The following is a 22,168-nucleotide window of genomic DNA, read 5'->3' on the forward strand; positions in this document are numbered from 1 at the left end:
CCAAAAAGACTGCGCACCACCGATGGTGTCAGACCGCTTTTCTGTAAAGGCAGTCTTGAAAGCTCTTAACGCAGGCCTTAGGTCTGTACAATACACGAGATATTCAGTATACAAATCTGCACTACGATATCTCTTCAAGAACCGATAACAGGCGCTCTGCTTTTTCATCAGACCTCTGATATCTGGCGGTATCCAAGACACGGAACAATCCAGTACCTCATTCATGAGATTATTGAAAACTGATAACCCTTCATTCACCAGAGACAGAGAGAGAGCGAGGCAAAATGGTACAACTCAAACGCAGATAAGACTATAAAGGCAGCATCAAGGTTGGCACGATTCCACGGTCAGTACTGAATAACGCGTGACTGCTGCCTAAACACACCGTACTTCGTGAGAGTATACATAAGATAATGCCCTGAGATAAAGGACCGCAAAACCCCAAAACTCCGGGAGATTAATGTTATTGACAGCACAAATATTGAGCCAAGTGTCAGAGGTGGACGCGTGGTAAGTGGGCTGCATTGACGCGATATGATAGCCCTGTGAGGCAAATAACTGACTAACAAGGAACCTCAAGTCGGTCGACCCCTCCGATTTTTATCTAGTTCATGTATGTTGTAGTGCATCAAAAAGTAAGAAATACCTATTTTTTTTTTTTTTTATCTGCTAATAAACCGTTTAAAGGGGTGAAAACAATCCCAAAAATGGGCACCTAACGGGGTGGTTTCTTGATGCGCTTAATGTATTTGAAAGAAAACCACGCTAAAAAGTTTCTATTGACGAATGGAATATTTGAGCGTTGATCTTATTTCAATCCCAAACGCTTCTATGCGAAACTGAGAAACCACCCCGTTCGGTGCCCATTTTTCAGGGTCATTTTCACTGGTTTAAACCGTTTATTAACCGATTCAAAAAAGTACGTGCCTCTCTTAGTTTTCGATGCACTAGAACATGTATGAATTATGTACGTCGAAATCGGAGAGGTCGACCTACCGAGGGATCCTTGTAAGGTAAGCCGAGTCGTAAGTTGTAGACGACAAATCTGGGTTGAAATCACCGAGGACGCACGAGAACTTATAATGAGATTGCTGCGGAATAAGTTCACTTTAAGGTCATGTGGTACTCCTTCCTTTACCGACTGAGCAAACTCACCCTTTTTCTTCCCATATTAAATAAACAAACAAACGGTAGGGGTTCAAATTTCGACACGAGGAAATCAAAAAAGTTACTCGTATCCCGAAAATCGTCTAAAAAATGTGTGGAGCGTTAGAGTACAATTATTTTATGTGTAAATTGTGAAGAATACGGCTGCCCAGCGTCGTAACATTAACGTTGTGCAAGAATCGTGGAATGTAAAAAAATTATCTAGAAGGAAATCGACGAAGCCAATCAGGAAAACACACAAATGTAGTAAAAAAATCACAAAAGTCGTGGATCCTGAATCCTCCTACAGCACCGTCACAGCAGGTAACCTCACCTTTTTGTTCTCTTCAGTAGCCAACTGTAGAAAATCCAAGAAGCCGTAACTCAAAAGAAGTCTGGCATTCGGATGTTTCGAATTCTTTCTAAATATTTGGTAAGTGAAATTGAATGAAAATTCTTCATGTGTTTCGTGCCCCGTAAAACGTATTAAAAGTTTTTCAAAATCTCTCCTAAAACCCCTGCAAGATTTAGATAAACAATACCCAAAAATCCTGCAACTTAGAAATTTTATACTGACATTTATTCCTTTCACCGTTAAACTACATTTGCAACCCAGAAAACACAAATGTAATCACCAGTCTCGTTTACCACATGTGCAGACTAGTTTCATCGACAATGTGTGCGAAGGTTAAACTACTAATTTGTTCGGTGAGAGTTTCTGAATCCAACCGTAGGCACATAACATGCCAAACCGGTAATCTGCATTCTTCCGTATCTATATGTATACTTGCGAATGGGAATTGCCACAGAGCCAGTATCGAGGCAATTAGAGGTGGACTTCAGTTCGTATGTATAACGTACATAGTACGATCAGATAGAATTACCGGGGAATCACTCACCGCATTTGTGATTCGCTCTACCGTATTATCGTTTGCGAATTCTAATGCACATCAATGAATTATATTTTCCACTGTATTAACTACCTTATTAGTAGCAGGATTGTAACACAATCGAACATATGGGGCAGTCAATACCATTTAGACCTGGGTCTGATCTTTGACCTCTCGGATTGGGCCCGTGATTTTTTATATGATTTTTCTCACTTCGAAAGGTACTCGGTTTTTTTTTTTTTTTTTAGATTTTTTGAACTCGCTTCGAATTTTATAAAATTTTTTAAAACGATTTTATTGATCAACATAATTTAAAAATCTGAAAAAATTCTGATAAATCATGCCTCGGGTAGCAAAATTTTTAAGCTTACAGCCGGAGCGGGGAGATTTTTTCTTCTTACTGATTCAAGCCTTTTCCGAAAAAAAGAACGCTCAAAAAAAATTAGAAGCGGGAGTCATTTTACTACGAATGATTGCTGACAAGTTTTCGTATGGCACACTGGATTTTTGAAATTTTTTATAGATTTTTCTCAAGAGATTTTTTTTCTTCTTTATTTTGCTGATAAAACAAAATTGCAAATGGTAAAATGGTTCCGAACAATTTAAAAAAATTTTTAAAAATACGACGTGATGTACGAAAATGTTTCAGCAAGCATCCATGGTGGAATGACTCCCACTTCTAAATTTAAAAAAAAAGTTTTTTTCGAAAAAAGCTTGAAAACAGTAAGAAGAAAAAAACGTCTCCCTAATCTCGTCACTCTCCCACGATCCTTACAGCAACCTTATCGTCTCATTCCTGTCATCCTGTTTCCATTCTGGCCCACGCCACTCGCTTTTTGCCGACTCCGCTAATTCTATTCCCCGACGAATAAACGACGTCCACGGACGTAACAGTGAGAACAATCACATAAAAAATCGCGGGCCCAATCCGAGAGTTCAAGGATCAAACTCAGGTCAATACGGTACGTACTGCCCTGTATACAGTTCAGCTCCAATATTGACCCAATGTAGACAATGTTTTTGCAAACTAGCCGATAAGACTTTTGGCTTAATTCTACGTCTCTTGATTGTTCACTCATTCATACAATACCCATGACTGATCATCCAAAAATGTAACTATGTTTCACAAAGCAAAGGAATACATCTTTAAAAAACGAGATGACAGCAGTCACCGCTTTCTCAAACGTCATTTGTGAATCGAGGAAATAATTTTACAATTTTGGCTTTAGGAAATATAAAAACATTCATAAAAATGTACCAGAGTTAAAAAGAACAACATCAAAAACAATTTCAAACATCACATTCAAATTCGAAGATCGTGTAATCTGGGACCTGTAAGGTGAATTGAAGTTCAAATGTCGGCCCATGAAAAAAAATCGCGTTCCACAAACAATCAATGACTATTTTGAAAACATATACATTAAATGTAAAAATTGAAAATAACTTAAACACGTGAAAAAAAATTAAAATAAAAACTTGAAATATTAATTGTCATATTGAAAAAATAGAACTAGTTTTAATCTGTTCAATCGCGGATAAAGTCAAAAACGGTGAAGTCTGAGTCAGCAATATTCATCAAATATATTCAAAAATCCGAGAGCGCGCGAATCCTTCTTATCGTTAGTCTTGAAGAAATCAGTTGAAAGCAGTAACCGATTTTTCAAACGTCATTTGTGACTGGCGGAAACAATTTTCTTTTTATTCAATTCATACGACCGGCTTCAAAGAAATTAGTATCAACCGCGCAGAGCAAAGGTGTACGTATCATGTGCTGTAAATAATTCGTAATAATTAATTGATTTCACGGTACTGCGATACTCACGATTCGAGGGTGTAACCCGGCCTCGTGGCGTCTGTCGCGAGGTAACGAATGGCTTGAGGATGCGATTGGTACCTACTGCTTGTGAGCAATGGTACCAATTCAACGCCGCCGGTAAGTTTGTAAACCTCGACGTCCTCGTTGTATCTATTCTTCGGATCCAAAGGCGGCATTGGTCCCGGATAAGGATCGGGACTTATCCCTGCAACGAAAAAAAAGAATGAACGATGGAAACATGGTGACTGATATATTCAGTAAAACAGGTATCGTTGAAAAAACTGTTTGCATATTGTTGGAATGACGGAAAACGAGGTACGCGTAACCATTTTGCGCCATTGTCGATCATTTTGGTAATCGCAACGCAAAATCAGTTTCTGACGTTTACTCTACTTTTTTAGTTAAACAAGGCATTAAATTTTCGCAACAGTTGCAAGAAAATATAGTAACAGTGATGACAATGAGAAAGAATGGTAAGAGATACTAGACTTTCTGGTAACAGCTGCAAAAGTAATTTTCACTTTGTACCTAGAAATATATTTTTCGATTGTGGTAAAAAATGTAAATAGTTAAGGACTGAGCGGTAACCGGAACTAAAAATTTCTCTCAGTGATGTAACGGTCCCAAGTGGAGAAAGTTGTCATACTTGCGGTCGAAGATTTACTGTTTTTCTAAGCTACGTCAATGTCTCTACATTTTTAGTATCATGAACGTAATACCGTAAGTCGCTTTTGCGTCGTAGAATTTATTCATATCCGTAATAGCCAGCGGGTCGATGTCACTTCGATCAATACGCGGCGATCGGATCGTCCAACCCTGAAAAACAATTATAACATAATCGCAAGTTTGACAATGAGGAAAATTCTTGGGCGGGACAGGAATTGGACTGTAAATTACCGTGGGAAAAAATTATCGAACGATACTTGTCAGCGAACCAAAAATTGTAAAATCGTATAATCGTAGTGAACACAACCACATGTATATAAGCTGTGAAGAATAAATTGTATCTACTAACAATAAGTGAATATTGCAACGTGTGGTAAATTGGAGTTGCGAAGTTGTAAAGAAATAAGGTTCGTTCCAGATTTCCAAGATTTTATTTCAAAGACCTTAATCGTATAAGCCAGACGATGCGGAACAACATGCTTTACAAGTTCTGAAAATTATCATCCTCGAGCGCCACTATATTGATATAATAAGGCTTATTTAATTACATTGTTATTCGCATATGGAAAATGCATCCAAAAACAAATATCAAAATAACATTTTTTGATACATATTTCAATTTTATAGATTCACTGAAGTTTTTAGACCGCAATTGAATAATTTTTGTACGTGAAATGAGGTAATTTTTACCTGTTTATACAACTGTCGCGGATAATTTACGAGCTATCAATAAATTAAAATATTGTTTACTGGACTGAAAATATGAAAAATAATTTCAACGTGACCGAATCCATTCCACATCGAAAATCGGAAAACTGAAAATAGTATTTTCCCAGGCTAACGAATTTCTGAAATTGCGAAAAATAAAAGCATGGATAACAGTAAACGCTTTTGAAATTGACGGAGATAAACTTTATGCAGTCACAGAATAGAATGCAGTGGAAAAGAATTTTTTTTTTTTTTTTGTTACTAAATTTTAATTTAATCAAGTAATTCTTTTTCGCGCAGGCGAAGTAAAAGACCTAACTGTACCATATATTTCTTTTTTTTAATCCGTTCGGTTGAAACAAACCGAAAACAAACATTTCTCTCAGTGACAAGTGACAACTTAACGAAGCGCATGTTGCGCCATGCCTCACCCCTATTTTGACGGAGGTGGTCAAATATTTGGGGAAAAAATAAGTTTTACAGAAAACAACTTTCTCAGTGATTGTAGTAAGTGGATGTCAAGTTCGCTTTAGATGTCTCGATAGAACACCTAAGATATGGTTGTCATTAGAAAACTACTTACACAAAGAAATTTTTCCCCGTAAATTAAACAGTTTCGATTGAAGAAAACCCGCACCGATATTCCAAAAACAAATTGACCAGTTAATCTACTCAACTATAAGCGATCAATCAGTATAAACTAAAATACTCGAGAGTAAGGGGGGGGAGAAATAAGAGAAATGGCCGGCATGAATAAATCGTGTTCAAAGCGAAGGGCGGAAAACGTGGCTCGTCGATAAAACTCCACGGTCGCAAATGTTGAAAATACAACCAGGTACCGGTTGTTTAATTTAAGAGGCGATGACGCTCCTCGCGTTGCTCGAGAGGGTGTATACCACGTATACCGTGTATACAGTACCTGCAAGGCTCGTATAAGTTCTGCATTTTACGACCGAGTTACACGGCCATTGGTACAAGCATTGAGTCGATAGCCGTCTTAAAAAAATCTCAATCAATTGAAAATGCGATTCGAACGGTCAAGGCCGTATAAAAACGCAATTTCATCGTTTATATTCCGGTGTGAAAATACTTTAACGCTTATTGTCAGTGTATCCGTGTTATATAAACTAATATCTGCAGGCAGGTGGTAAATGCACAATATATTACGTGCTTATGTAACCGATGGAAGATTTTACGAGAATACCGTTCTCGTAAACTGCACGTGAACAAAACTGGCCCCGTCGACCAAAGAGTGAAAATTCCGCGGTACGGTAAAACTTCTTCTTTATACCGAGCGTAAAACCTCCTTTACTTCGATCATGCTCGTTCCGCATCGCTGTTCGTCTTTCATCATTATCCTAGTTCTACCCTCTTCATCGAGTGGCTTATACACCCGGACTTTGCTTCGATACTTCACTCCGTGCTCGTGGGAATTCTACGTCCCCTTCATCGACCATTTCCGAAGAATATCGTACGGTGTTAGCGATTTTCCGATTCGGATGATTTTCTTATTCTAAAACTGTATACGTGAAGTTGAAGAGATCAAAAAAATTCACTATTAAAAACGATACGGGTTGAATAATACACAACGCGGATTTTTTCGTTAGCATTGTTACAGATTATTGAGAATACAAATGTATGCAATCTATATAAAAAGATCAAACGTTGTCGATGTCTTGTCACTCTCTTAATCAAGATCACTTGACTGCTTGTAGAAATCTATTTCTTAAATTTTTTTCCATCTTCATGGATTGAGAAAAATTTTTATTAATATTTACTTTCTGAGACTGATTTTCCGTTACCTTTGACACGATTGTAATTGTATTTAATTTCGGTTTTCTATTCTTCAGAAAAATATCATCTATTATATCGTTCCGTACAACTTCTCGTACGGAATGAGCAGAGAATTCTTTTATCCTCATTTTCTGTATCAACGTTCATCAATGTATTTTTTAAATTTGAACGACATAAATTAGCAATCGCAGCTTATCGATGAATCAGAGACTAAAATGTTACAAAACCCAATCCATCGATTGGTCCGATTTCTCGTGACAACACCGCTTTCGCTTTGACGGCACATTTAACTCTTAAAGGGGACGTATCTCAGAGGTTTCGTAACTCAAAATTCAAAATCCTGTATACATTCACAAGATTCCCATGTGTTATAACTTCTCAGTCTCCGCATATATTGACACTAACACGTGTATTCCAACACAGAGAATATTTATACCAATTTTAGTCAAGTAACGACGACGTTTTCTAGACAAATGTCGACAAAACAAAGATATGTGTTACATAATTTACTCCATTTTCGTCTGCCAATATCCCCTACAGCAAAATCTTTTTCGCATAAATCTATATCTTCATAGCTTTATGCCTGTGCCTAAATTTTCATAAAAAAAATTTATACCAACTGCAAATATTTGAAGAAAAAAAAAAAAAAAAAAAAACACCTCGATTTTTTCTGCGAATGTCTTCAACAAACGGAGTTCCTTCAGGGCTAATGTGGGGATACGTCAAACCGATCATCACCCGATAGAATCTCTACGTAATTCATTAACACCGTCTCATAAAACGATCTCGGTAATTATTAGAAATGCAATTTGACGTGAGAAATTTTAGAAACAGATGAATTTTCGCTGCCTGTGTAGTTGATTTTGTTTCTTAGAAATTTCGAAATTTTACAGCAAAAAAAAAAAAAAAATTAGATGCTTCGTCTTAGTTCTTTTGAAATTGTAATCATTATAAAAATAGAGAATAGTGGATTTTTCCCCGAAAAATATCGTTACCTACGAATTAAGAAAGTTAAAAATAGAATAAGGAGGAATAATCGAGTCGGAAAACTCGATATTGGTGCAGCGTGTAGTTTGTGCGCGTGGTTACAGCTGTGAAAGTTTAATTACCAATTTCTCGTTAAAATCACGTGTTCTCGGCAATTTCTCTTCCTTCGTCATGCGTCGTTCTGTCTCGAGAGTATCTAATTATATTGAAATAGAAAAAATTCTGAATTAAAACTACGAAGAATTTTGATCCCCATTTTTTTTTTTTTTTTTCATCTTCTTCGTTTTATACTTTTTTCAACTCTCCATACAGGAACTATTGCACATTACGGGACAGCTAATACGAGTCTCTGGAGAGAAATTATAAAAAGGCAACAAAGAAGCCTCATCATTCATACTCGGATTCTTGAAACTTTCTTACTTATAAATGAGATAAGGATATAATGTACAATTTGAAGAACTGAATAACAGTAAAATAAATTTAACCCGTCTACGTCGCTTGGATTCGCTCATTAATTTCTACAGACTGTATGTATATATAATATAATACTTGAAACGTTGGCATAGAAAATACGAAATTCCTGAAATTGCCTTCATTTTTTTTAACGATAAGACACAGCTACTGTGTATATGTCTGTGTACAGGGCTTATCTCTAAGAGGCAGCTCCGGCAATTTCACAGAACAAAAAAAAAACATTTTCACCAAACTCTCGTTCCTCGAAAACTCGCGTGGACAGTCAGATAAGCTCGGTGACACGATAGCGGGTTTTATTTGAAAAGGGAATAATAAAAATTAAAGAAGAATGAAAAAGAGTCGCACATTGTCAAGCTCTGGACTCGTCCCCGAGATTTTATTACGCAGTGTATGCGACACGTAGCTACATATTCAAGTTCAAGCAAATGTGAATGTTTGATTGAGGCAAGACCCGAACAATTTCATAATTACTTTCGAAAACTTTTTCTAAGTAAAAAATCAAGAAAACACGAAGTTATCTCGAAATTTTCACCGAATAAAAATCTTAGGAACTGCTTAATTGATTTGTATGAAAATCGATGTCCACGAATTTTCGGATTGAAGTTTTTTCAACTTACCAGTCGAGTAAGTAAATTAAACCGTTATTACACAAGATTTCATGAAATTTTCAACCTTCCAAAAACTTTCACGTGACCGTGAAAATCTTCAATTACTTTAGGAGATTTTGGCAAATTTTAAACAATTTCTTAAAAATATTTCCCTAGACCTGGACGGTTTTCAATGATTTCAAAAACATGTGATTACGAACTATTACGAATTTCAAAAATAGTAGATCCTACGGTTAGAATGTAGTAGGGTGGTCCTTACTTAGGGTGTTGATGATTTTTTTTCAGACCACCCTCCAAATCAACTATAAATAATTCAAAAACAATTTCCTAATTCTTTCAGATTTTTATATCAATTCTAACCCGTGCCTGTAAATGGATGGATATCACCATTTAAAATACACCCGTTTCAGATACATTCTCAGCATATAATTTATTGCAAGAGTGACGATGTTCGAATCAATCTGTAATTGCGAAGATTTAGTGTGTATTAGTGCTACTATCTGAGAAAAAATTCACATTATCGTACCAACCAATCTCGACGAATTGCACACCCTACAAATTTGACTTTTTCTTTTTATTTATAAAAAATGCAATTGTCTATATTACCTGGTACGATGATGTAAATTTTTTCTCAGATAGTAACACTAGTGCTCACTAGAACCTCACATTCGTGGATTTTTTCGAACATTATTACTCTTACAGTAAAATATATACTAAGAACATATCCGAAACACGTGTATTTTAAATTGGGAAATCCTTCCTCTTACAGTCACGGGTTACAGTTGATATAAAAATCTGAAAAAAATTGTGAATTGTTTTTGAATTATTTATAGTTGATTCGGTGGGGTGATCCGGAATAAATTCGTCACCATTCTAAATGAGGACCACCCTAGAATGTAGTAAAGAAAGTTGTTCGTGAAATGAAAATCTCTGGTAGTGCTGGTGTACCCGGACTTTTTCTCTAAAAAACTCTGTAAAAAAACACGTCACCAAGATGTCTGCGATATCGGTGCTTTTGCTGTCTTTCCGGCCTCCTGCGGTACGATTCCTCAGCCAATTGATCCAGAGGTTGATTTTTGGGGTAACTGGAGCTCGCTTCCCGGCGAGGAGCCGTCGCAGGAACCTCGCCATCAGGGAAAATCCTCGTGCGATCGTTCGTGCCCTGGGGTTTCGATTCCTTCGCAAAACATATTTCAAGATATCGTCGGCGAAACGAGAACGTAGCTGGCGATATGTCGGTGGGTTGTGCAATTTTCATTCCTGTTACGTACCGGGTCATGTCGTGGAAATGTCACATGGACGATTTGACATATGTGTAAATTCGCCTGCAATTATGCAATTCAGGTTACACGGAGTCGGCCAATCTTGAATTGCATAAATGCAGGTAGATTTATGATGCGTGTTGATGACATTCATTGACCGCGAAATGGTTTTGCGCTTACAATTCACCCGGTTCAATTGAAATATTCTATCCAACCATGCCAGAAAATGTCTCCAACGAAGAAGCCGACGTATCTTAGTCCAGAAAATCGATTCAACTGATCGGTTGATAACCAAAAAGTATGTAATCACTAAAAAATGGTGATAAGATTCCCGAAAAAACCAGAGCAAATGTGACGAGTATCATAAAATTACTGCAAAAAGTTCAAAGAATTTATCAAATCGAACTTTTGACTTTCGACAAACTTATTTTTATCGGGGACGAGCTTCTGCGACTACGATACGATGTACCGTGAAATAGATTCACTCGCAAACCAACACCCTAATGTTTGTGACATTTTAACATCAACTTGTTTTCATTGGAACTAACGAACAAATTTTATTTGAGAATTTTGCTATCATTTTCAGCGAGAGCGTGGAACCTCCTCAAACTGCCTATATACGACATTTCCACGAAATATTCTGGTATATACCTATATCATGTAACACACACTGCATGTATCTTGGTTGGCAACGGATGTGAGATTTGAAAAAACATTTATTTCGTGTTACCCACATCTCCTGCTTTCGCAACGTGCGGAAACATTCGTCAAGTGCTTTCGGAGGACGTCGCTCTACAAGCACTTTCAAGATATGAAACGTAGGAATCGCGAGCTATCTCCTCTCGAGATGAGCTATAGCTGACTCTACTCACTCCTCGGTTCTCGTTCGACCCGCCCCAGATCCCGAGTTTCTACTTCAATTACACCCTGCACCGTGGTTTTCTCACAGGTTAAAGGAAATATTTGACACTACTATTATTCCTATTTCGGTCGAATTGAAGGAAATTCTCGCTTATCGAAATTTGCTGGTTATTATATAATCGTAAATTTAAACGACAAAGAATATCGAATCGCTCGATCGCTGTGAAAAAATAAGCTTATACCTACCATTGCATTTATTTCATACTAATACCAGCAAATGAAACAATTTTGATATTATTAATTTACTTGTGTACAAAATAATAACCCTACATCGGATTATTAATTCAGACTTGACAAACACTTGAACGGGATTCTTTTCGCTCGTTCATATTCATATATCACATGTATAGGTAATATACAGCAATATTTCTTCTATAACAATAAAATAGAGATTCAAATTATTCTTGTTTTTCTCAGCCAAAGATGAAGCCCTGATTTACAACCTCATATCTAACATTGAAAAAAACTTTAAATTTTGCACTTTCTATGGGTCGCAGTCTTCTTTATGTGTCAACATAACAATTATAAAGTACGACAGGCTTGCTTGCGCAGACGCTCAGAGTCTGGACATAACAAAATATAAAATGATTCAAGATATTTTGGATAGTCACTGAAAAAAGTGTCTCGAAATATTTCTCATGAAAACGCTGATCCGATGACCGTAAGTAACGTTCAGACGAAAATATTTGCAAGAGAGTACACGGATCGATATAAAACCATAAAGCGCATAGTTTTCACTGTTTCTGGATAATTTCACTTCAGTCTCGTCTAATATATCGACTCGCGGCAGGAAATAAAATTGCACCGTACCTCAACAGTTTACGAAATTCTAGAAAGAAGAACATCAAAATATTAGGAATTTCTAAAATAATCGCAAACCTTTCGAATATCCTTAATTGCACGGGGTAATTTCATTACACGAGAAACATACTTATTCAAGACTTGACTCCAATGATTTCACTCTGACCAAAACTGGAATTCATCGAACTCGGCTTGACTGTAAGGTTCCATAAAATTAGTCGAACGTAGTAACGAACCATTCAGCCCTGATTAGTGATCATCGAGTTCCACTGTAATTAACGACATTGCGTGATCGACTGTACATCATCAATCTATCTCTGTCCGCATAATTTCCTACCTGCAAAAACGTCTGATATTTTACGAATTTCTACATCGAAATTGGAATGCTCTTAGAAATCCCCAAAAGATTTCGTCAAGGGTTTCGAAAGAAGGTATAAAAATGATAAATTACCGAATACTCCCCAGAAATATTTTCAAGTTAAACTACTGACTTTTTGAAAGATCTCATAAAAATTGCTTGAATAAAGTTTTTTGCTTTCACCGATAGAATCGTTTATTTTTATACACGTACCTAAACTTCGTCCGCATAATTACCTAGGTTTTATTTGCTGATAGCTATGCGATTCTAACGTAAATTCAGCAGAAGTAGCGCCTTTTAATACTCGATACATATTTCACACTAAAGCTGTGCGATTAATTGACAATCGTAAACTTCGATTTTTTTTCGATGAATCGATTAATCGTTGCTCCAATTATATTAATCAGGAATTCCGGATAATCTTTTGCCGATCAATAAAATAATCGCATTTCTCTAATTTGTAGAACAAATGTTTTCTCTAAAATTTCCTGTGATTATCAGCTTATATATGTGCTGATCAAACTAATCAGTGTCAATATCGATTACACAGCCCTGAAAAATTTTGTCGAGAAACCGTCTAATAAACGATTTAGTATATTTCCGACATTTCCGTATTCTGGTGGGTTCAATGCAATGACGTTACCCATTTTTTTCAATCACGTTAGGATCGCGAAATATTCGATCGAAAAATGGCATTTTTGATGAAAATTACACTTGTTGACTCGCATTATCTGTCAAAGCCGCTTCATAAAGTACGGTGAAAAAATTTATGTTATGTGTTATAACCTATAGAATGAAACACTTTATTGTTTATTTTATCACCCTAAGAAATAGTCATAAAAATATATTTTAAACCCAAAAATTTCATATTTCTCACGTTCATCGAGATGTACGCATTTCTCCCTATTTTAAACGCTTCTTCAATGTGACAAGGTTACTTTCATTCGACTCAAATAACAACTTAAGTGTATACTTCCACATAAGAAACCAACATTTTTAACCTCTGGTATTATTGCAATGGATGTGCTGCAATAGGGCGAAGAACATAACAGGCCAGCCCACCACCATACGTTGGAAATACATAAACTCGTTCACTTAGCAATTCCTTGAAGAAATTTTGCAGGGCTCTGATTATTTACGTATATAACGATTGATCTAAGTAGATACGACATTCCTTTTTGACTACGTGTCGTGCTTTTACAGGCTCCTGAAAATGCGGAGTGATGCTGCAGAGATGTAGTCAGTCATTGGTTGCACTAAAAAGTAATATTAGGGAAGAGACATATCTCCACGTTACAAAAGTGCACCACATTTTGCTGAAAAGCATTTAGTACCAATAGCGCTATTCGCGGCGCTGCCATCGTTTGTTGCACTGCGCCTAATGGCTGGCAACACTAATAACATCGCGTTTTATTCCGGATGCAACAAACGAAACCAGCGCTGCGCGCGGTGCTATCGGTACTACGAACTTTGTACACAAATCTGTTCCACTTTTGCCATCCGACATAACAGGGAGATATGTCTGCTCCCTAATATGACTTCCTGGGTTGCACACACGGACTTCTACGCAGGTTTGGGCACTCCGAGCCCCTTACTATAGAACGTCGCGCGACCGTATCGAAGCCTGTGTTTCTTAGTTTGTGCACCAAAGACCGGAGCACTGCAATCTCGGAGGCCGCGGTTTGCAAAAAAGAGGATACAATAAGTAGACCTCTCCCTCACTAGCGCCAGCGTCTAAAATTCAGAACATTGGCTTCACCGTGATCACGGTTTTAGAAACGAAGTTCGCAGACCTATGTCGAAGACCATATATGATTGCACGTAATATCTACATGGGGAATAACTATGGAAAATATGAATAGAACAGTTTGAAAGCAAGTACGTACCCTGAATGAACTGTGAATTCTGCGAGGCGGTTCTGGCGAATACAATCGAACGTTCTTTTTGCGGAGGGTTGCCGCACAGGGAGCGCCACCCCCCGGCTTTCCCCAAGGATGATACTGCGCCAGCATTTTTTTTAGCTGAAAAGCACCAATTCCGCGGTTAGATAATGACAAATGATCGGAAAAGGCGAAAGAAGAAACAGCCGGAGATCGATAAATCGTGGGATAATCACAAGATCGTAGGAATTAAGTAATTTGCCCTGTCACAGAGACTCTTTTCTAATTCGACTGTTCCAATTTTCAACCCAAAGCGGCGGTACAAACATCCAGTGATATAGAAATAGAATACCTGCTGTTGGTCTCGACGCCTTTGACGCGAAAGCTCCTCTTTGCGCTGTTCCCACACCGCATTTCCTTCTTCGACGAGCCGACGTTCTCGCGATTTGCGCGCAGCCTCTTCAACTTCCGGTACGTACGAAGTCCCCGGATATTCCGGTGCCTCTTTCATCGCTGCTGTCAATGTTGAAACCCAAAATGTGTTTTGAAATTAATAAATAAGAAACTTATATTTTGTATGCAGGTGTGCTAATTTTTTTTTTTTTTTTCTCCGTAAAGCCTTCCTCGCAAACTGGACACATTCAGATATGTTTTGTTGCACACTGTATTTCAATGGCGTTTACGGAAACTAATTTTAATTACTTTACGTTTTTTTAACGAAGTCGTCTCGAAGATGGACGTACGGTTTTCATAGTTGGTATATCGTCAAATTTGAGCATAAAACAAGTGGTTAACTTGGCTGAACTGATTAGGGTCAGCTTAAGAACTTCCTGCCAGGATACATTTCCAGCTCATAAGACATTAACAAATAAAATTAATTTTTTTTCTCATTCTCCTATTCAAATAAATCTACAACTACAAAACCGTATTTTGTCACTTCTAAGGTCACAAAAGTCCCGTCGGCTGAGACCAAAATCATCCACATTCGTCTACTGGTTAGAACCAGATGTTGAACAAAAAATTAATCCCATAGCACACCCACGCACACACATACACAGCATGCGTCCGAAAGTAGTCGGAGGTAATTCTCTAGACCTTGAAGTGTCGGAATCTAGTGAAAAATCAGCTTTTATTTTCGGGCTGATTATAATGATATCTCGATAGTAGCTGAACGTTTCTCTTTCTTCAAAAAAAATAGTAATGAGAAGTTAAAAGCCAGTTTCCTACGAACTTTCCTGTATAATTTTAGCTGGTTGTTACAAATTAGCCACTGTTTCTAGCCTAAAATAATTGAAAAAGTAATTTTTTTCGTACAATCTACAATTGCGCAATTGTTCTACAAAATTTCAATGGTTTCTAAATGGAAAATTGAAAGTGACACGAATACATACACAAAATCTTAACGGCGAGCATAAACTTCTAGCTAATGAATGTTTAGTTTATTTATTTACTTCGAACGCCTCAGAAGTGTCATCGCACAAGTGTTTATCATGAGAAAGGTATTTTTGGCCGAGAAATTTTTTTTATAATCTCACGATTATTTCAATCATTTATCTCAAAAACAGTGAAGTTACCACTTTATAACTTTTTCCACTAATATTGCAGGCTGTCCAATGTATCCGGGTTTTTTTCAAGTCTACTCGATGGAAAAAATAATTCTCTCCTGTTATTTCTAATTGAAATTGCTTCAGCGAAATGACGGCTAGAATCGCATAAAAAAGCTCATAGAAATGCGAACTTGTCTATCTCATAATATATCAATTGAACAAAAAATATTTCCAAATTATCTAGTGAAAGTTTTCTTAGCTTGGAAACTTCACGACAACTTCAATCAAATTATAATAATACTAGTTATAGAACTAAAAATCTGGTCCAGTTAACCACAAAAGCCTTATTACACGCCTTATATTGAGACAGCGACATTTGCAAACTTATTTATATACCGTCGTCTTACTACGAATTCATAGCCTCACAATAGGTTGTATAGGACATTTGTCAGATATAACCTACCCTGTATAGTAACACGTTATATCTTATTGTACATCATTCGGATGTTACGGCCTCTAAATCCTTGGGAATTATACGAAGTGAGCTCTTAGGTATGCGTAATGTCAGCCATCAACCGCTAGATTCACTGATTAAATTAGATACGGCAGCGTTGATGGTAAATTTATTCATTATTTTAGATTATCAGCTCTACTTGGTCCCCGTATTTTTTCATATTGCATTACCAATTTCGCGGAAGATATATGGATGGATAGTTTACCCTACCAATAGGCGAGTGGCAACTGCATTGCTTCTGTATAATTACAAATATTTACACGCATCAATCCTATAAGTTCAATCTACCGGGCTATTTTATGGAACCGATGGACAATATGACATACGGTAAACCCTCCTGCATTTATACAACTCCGAGTACGTTTAACCTATCGGAATTTGTATCGTGGTCCGTGATTGGAGAGAATGATGAGTCGGCCAATCATGAACAATGATATCAATATCGATGGATAGATGTACTTACAATTGCCGAAACGCAGGCGGATGTCAGTAAAATGTACGCCGAATTGCATTAATGCAGGCGGATTTGCCCTACATTAAATTGATCGTGGAACATTCCCACGGAATATCGCGGTATAAAGCGAACCGTGCGTAAATCAACGATTAGGAATAAAACGAAAATCCGGAAAATGACTAATCGTCTCAGCCCTTTGAATCAGGAAACCCCACGAGCTATCAGCGGAAAATCTTATTACACCATGCAGAAATAGACTTTATATGAGACTCGTGAGGAGCATGTATATGGGGACACCACATGCCTCGCAAAGGGCAAAATTATTGACTTTCCCTTGCCAATGACTCAAGAATTGATACTATTTTCTCAACACCTTGACTATAAATTCCAAGCAAAACTTAATCGCTGCAACCATTTTGTAAAATATCTTTTTAATCTAATTATTTTCTAACAACTTAAAATCTAATATTTGGCAAAAATTTTTCCGGTCAAAATTTTGTTCCTGTACTCTGTACAATATCTTCAAATATTGTATTCAATAAGAACACCTCGTAAGATTGTGCTAATATCGAAAACTTTTGAAGTAATGGCACCACGATTTTGTCCACTCGGAGCCTTGTTCGTTTTCACAATTAGATACTAATAATAATGATAAGTTTATTTATCTTTCATCGTACACATTTGACAAAGGGGGTACCTGCCGTATCTGTATGACCTTTTTATAGACGTTACTAGTTTTGTGTTTTTACCCATTTTACGGTTTACATTATAATTTATCCATATTATGGTACGGACAAATCCGAGAGAAAACAAAATATATGCCAATAGAATAAAAGATAACAGAAGTAGAATCTGTTAATAAATTATTAGATACTATAATATACTAATGAATTAGAATTTCGAAAACCTGGTTTTTTGAAACACTTTATTTCGAATGAATTTTTGCACAGCTCCGCCACTATTTTTTCGTACAATCTACCACTAAAGCATAAATCGTACAAACCAGTTAAAAGCCTGGACCGTCGAAGGTTGCGGAATGCATGATTCTGCGAAGCCGTTGAAACGTAGGAGCAAAATACTCTAAAGGCGCAATACTTACCTGATTATCAAATTCTCGAATCGCAATCCAAAGATCTGCAATGAAACCGTCCTGCTCGGACTTCGTAACTTGCCAACTTTTGCTTCGACTGCATCTACTGAAAATGAGGTCAAATATGAAATTCGCACTGTATACGAAACGTTCATAGAGATAATAATCACCGGATATGTCCAGCAAAGACTGGGCTACATTCTGCAATTTTTGATTCCACTGCTCACCGGGCGTCTTGAACACGCGACTGCCAAACCCGTAGCTTCAGGACGACGTCGACAACCCCGAGACTGGCTCGGCGACGTCGCCTGCCGTCGCACTAGCAGCCTTTGCTTCTGTGTAGATCTTCACAGTTGAACGAACACCATCATACCCCCGGGTCTTTTCAACGATCAAGAGGGTTAATAATATGCTTAGGTACGACATACCTATACGTTTCATCACCGACCTTCAACGTCCCACATCGTGACCAGAAATCAAGTAAAGGTGACACGATCACGAAATCATTGAAAACGATACATGTTAACACTCAAAAATATCAAAATTTACGACTCTACTATATTTTCGTTCCTGTAAACCTTTAGACCAAGTCACCGACCAAATAATACAGAGAAAAATATTGATATTCTGATTTTAACTCGAGATCCAATGGAGAACTATTCTCGACGGAATTATGTTAAATAACGAACATATTTTTGAATACTGGTAGGTATCACCGAAAACAAGGCTCTCGTTGTGTGTTTGATAAAGATTATAAATTTCACAACAAAATAATATCAGTACACTGAGTGGTACGAAAATATATTCAATCTTGAAACTGAAAAGTGAGGTTATGTTTGCGTGATTTGTGCACAATTTCAGCGACAGGGGATTACAACATTAATTCGCTGATTAGTTGAAACCATCATTACTATAAGAATCATTGGTAGCGTTACTTACGTATTTTCACACTAATAAAATGCTTAGAATTTTATACAGAGAAATATTGTTGACTTGACTTGGTGTATATGTATTACAATTTTCATCTAACGATATCGATTGAAGGTGACAAAGAACTTTTTATTACATATTTACAACCTCCCTATTTTTTCAATTTGTTCGATACTGCGATACTTTGTTGATTTTTAAGAATAGTGTTATCTTTCATGCGTCTTCTAACGCTGTACGAATTTAAGATTCAAATTATTAATCACATACGTATGTTGTGAGTTGAGAATAACGAATCAAAGAAATAATAATAATAAAGTCCAATTTTGTAAAAAGTCCGTTCAGAAATTTTTGTAATCTATTAGCGATCGTTATTAGGCTACAATTTCATGCAGTGCGGCTGCCGATCAAATTTGAAAAAATATATAAAAAATTAAAGAGTAAAAATTGCCGAGCAAGGTTGATCTACGTTGGACGTTATAATGAAACCAGACGATGCACAACGACTAACTAAACGGGTCATAAAAAGTCAAGAGAAGAAGTAAAATAATTTTCCACTGTTTAATATGAGAAATAATTTATTTCTATAGATCGCGATATTGCCAGAGTGAAATATATTTTGTAATTGTAATATTCGGCGCGTGAATTCGCCTCGAGGTACAAATAGAGGAAGCGAGATGCTATTTCGACGTGGTTGAATCCGTTTCGTGCGCAGGCAATTAAATGGTAATTTAAGGACGGATGAGGGCTGCAGACTCATCTCGCCGAGATTGTATTCCCCCATTGCAACCGAGCCCTGGAGCAGGAATTCCTGGCTATTAGCACTCTGTGACAATTTATAATTACTATATAGGTATACCTTCATAATGGAGGTACACAACGAAAAAGGCGCGCCGCATAACAATTTTATTAATTTTCATACTTCCAGTTGGTAAACATATTGTGTATGTTACTTCATGTTTTATAATCATTGTGATTATAACTAATTCATTCAATTATTGACAAAATTGGTGTACATATTAAATAACTGGTTTTCGTAGATCTTCTAAATTCCGAGCAAATATTTAAAAATCAGATGGCATTCTTTCTTTGGTGTAATGTGTCATTATGCCTAATTATAATCTCTGTAAACACGGAATAATATCATTAAGCTGCAGCCTTTCAATCCCTCGATCCAGGGCCGCGTTTAGATTTATTTAAAAAAATAGCCTCTTAAATAGGCAGAGCACACAAGAGTCCAACATGAAGCTCAAACGCAACCCTGTAAAAGCTCAATAAGTGAATAACCTAGGAAGGCTATCCAGGTCATTCTCGGTGTATTACAAATCCTACTAGGATATATGAGCCTGCGGAAAAGAAGAAATTAGGTGCAAATCCCCAAAGTGTCGAGAAGTACCTGAATAGCAGCTTGCAACAATTGTAAGACGGGTCACGTCGTTCAGGCGCGAAACCGGTTATCTGAGGTTTGTACCCATCCTCAGTCCGGATAGACCTAGGCAAGGTTTTCTGCAGTTTGCCTGTCCCCTGTGCGAATAGAGGTGTTTCTGTTGAATGTCTTAAGACAACTACAGACGTATAACAACGGTCACCAACTCAACTCTCACTTACCCCGTAAAAGCTATCCACTTATGGATACATACCCGAAAGGGTATGGAGGGACTGGTTGTGATTGTTGTTGTGATTATTATTATTATTACTATTAGGTATACATAGGTATATATACACGTTCGTAATGCTTCAAGTGACAAGAATATAAGAAAGGCACGTATCGACATGTATTGATTATTCGGCGATTAATTATAGCTTGCATGACTGGAAGGAACCCTGCACTATAAAACTGGGCCGGAAGATGAGCCAAAGTCGCGAATTGTAACAAATGAATAATTCAGAAATATATACGTCACGCCTATACACAGAGTTAAATGTATCTTCAGTCAACGTCCACAAATATAAGGTATTTTTGATAAGCGCACATTCACACCATTAATTAATACATACACTCGAAAAAAACCTTCAAACATGAGTTTTTTTTTTTTATTCAACATTCTACTACAACTCACATGTAAAATTTGAGTCGCATTCAGAAATATCTTATATACTGCGAATGTATGTACAATATTTAATAAGCAAAACTTCGTTAAAGATGTTGAACAATGCGATACATAACAATGCGGAAATTTTTATCTCCGTGATACACTCTATATAACATCAAACTAATATCCAAACGTGACACAATCTTGTCTGGAAATTTCTCTTCAAGTGGAGGTCTAGTGAAGTGACTAACGGTCCACGCGAACACCATAATTTATGTGTGGCTTCACTGTAGTGAAATTTTTGCACGGATACTTACCGTTTTTCCAAAGAAATCAATGCATCCAAATTTTTATACCCTACTTTATAGCAATGAATTGAAAAATTGTCAAGTCCATTTTATTTCTGTTTAATCTAAAATTTACAAATTCCTCACAGTTTATGTATACAGTACGCAAATACCTATACATCCGCTTCTCATATGAGCTCTCCAACGTTATCTGCATACGTGCAAATTTGGTTTTACTTTGAAGCGTCTCATAACCAGTCGTGTATACTTATTTGGAAGCTCGAGCCCGATGAAATTGATTGCAGTATTGAAAAACGTACATCTCATATATGAACAAGTTTCACTTGCAATTAATGTGGGTCAGGTATTCAATTAAATACGTATGTGTAAACGAGACAAATTTGAATCATGTATTATTTTATCTGAGAATTGTTATAATTAAAGAACGAATTTACCGCACCGTTTGATAAACTTAATCTCAAAAAAGTAATCTGCTAAAGAGCTTAAACTCTCAGGTGATATGAGACTAACTGCAGTCACGTCAAAAATGTGACAAAATAGTCGTTTATGAAGAGCAATCAGGCTTATTGTGAATCTTATTCTAAAAAACTCCCGGTGACTCTGTTTCTTTCTGATGTAAAATCAGTGTTTTAAAATTCCTTGTATGCCGCGAGCACTTTTTTAGTTACCTAGATGTAACTATATTGGTTTCAGGATTGTTTTTAGAAATTTATCCTGAAGTTAAATCATGTCAATCGTAGAGAAATTACTAAATCTTTTGTTCTCGATGCTTCGTGGGGGTAATGGCACTGCTCTACAGTTACCGACTCGCTAATGCGCTTACAATTTAAAGAGGATGGGATAGAATGGAGACTAAGGGCATGTTCCGTTTTCACTTCCAGTCCTGGCAGCACTGCAAGCACGTTCCTTTATACGGGCACGACAGAGTTGCCACTATTAAAGAAATTTGTTCAGATTTTAAGAATTTCGATCTGTCGCTAAGAA

The 22,168-nt window shown here is 36.9% G+C and overlaps 1 protein-coding gene across 1 annotated transcript in view; it reads right to left on the bottom strand.

Moving 5' to 3' along the window:
• The window catches only part of LOC124217208 (uncharacterized), a 52,955-nt gene that overhangs the window by 29,266 nt on the left and 1,521 nt on the right, over positions 1-22,168 (bottom strand). The window contains exons 2-6 of the mRNA XM_046622604.2: positions 14,664-14,824; positions 14,318-14,452; positions 10,080-10,313; positions 4,572-4,668; positions 3,859-4,057 (exon numbers count right to left, since the gene is read on the bottom strand). Of these exons, the coding sequence (XP_046478560.1) occupies positions 3,859-4,057; positions 4,572-4,668; positions 10,080-10,313; positions 14,318-14,452; positions 14,664-14,822 (824 nt within the window). The 5' untranslated portion in view covers positions 14,823-14,824. The remainder of the gene's footprint in view (positions 1-3,858; positions 4,058-4,571; positions 4,669-10,079; positions 10,314-14,317; positions 14,453-14,663; positions 14,825-22,168) is intronic.

This window comes from Neodiprion pinetum, chromosome 4 (genome assembly GCF_021155775.2).
Source record: "Neodiprion pinetum isolate iyNeoPine1 chromosome 4, iyNeoPine1.2, whole genome shotgun sequence".
Lineage (NCBI taxonomy): Eukaryota > Metazoa > Arthropoda > Insecta > Hymenoptera > Diprionidae > Neodiprion > Neodiprion pinetum.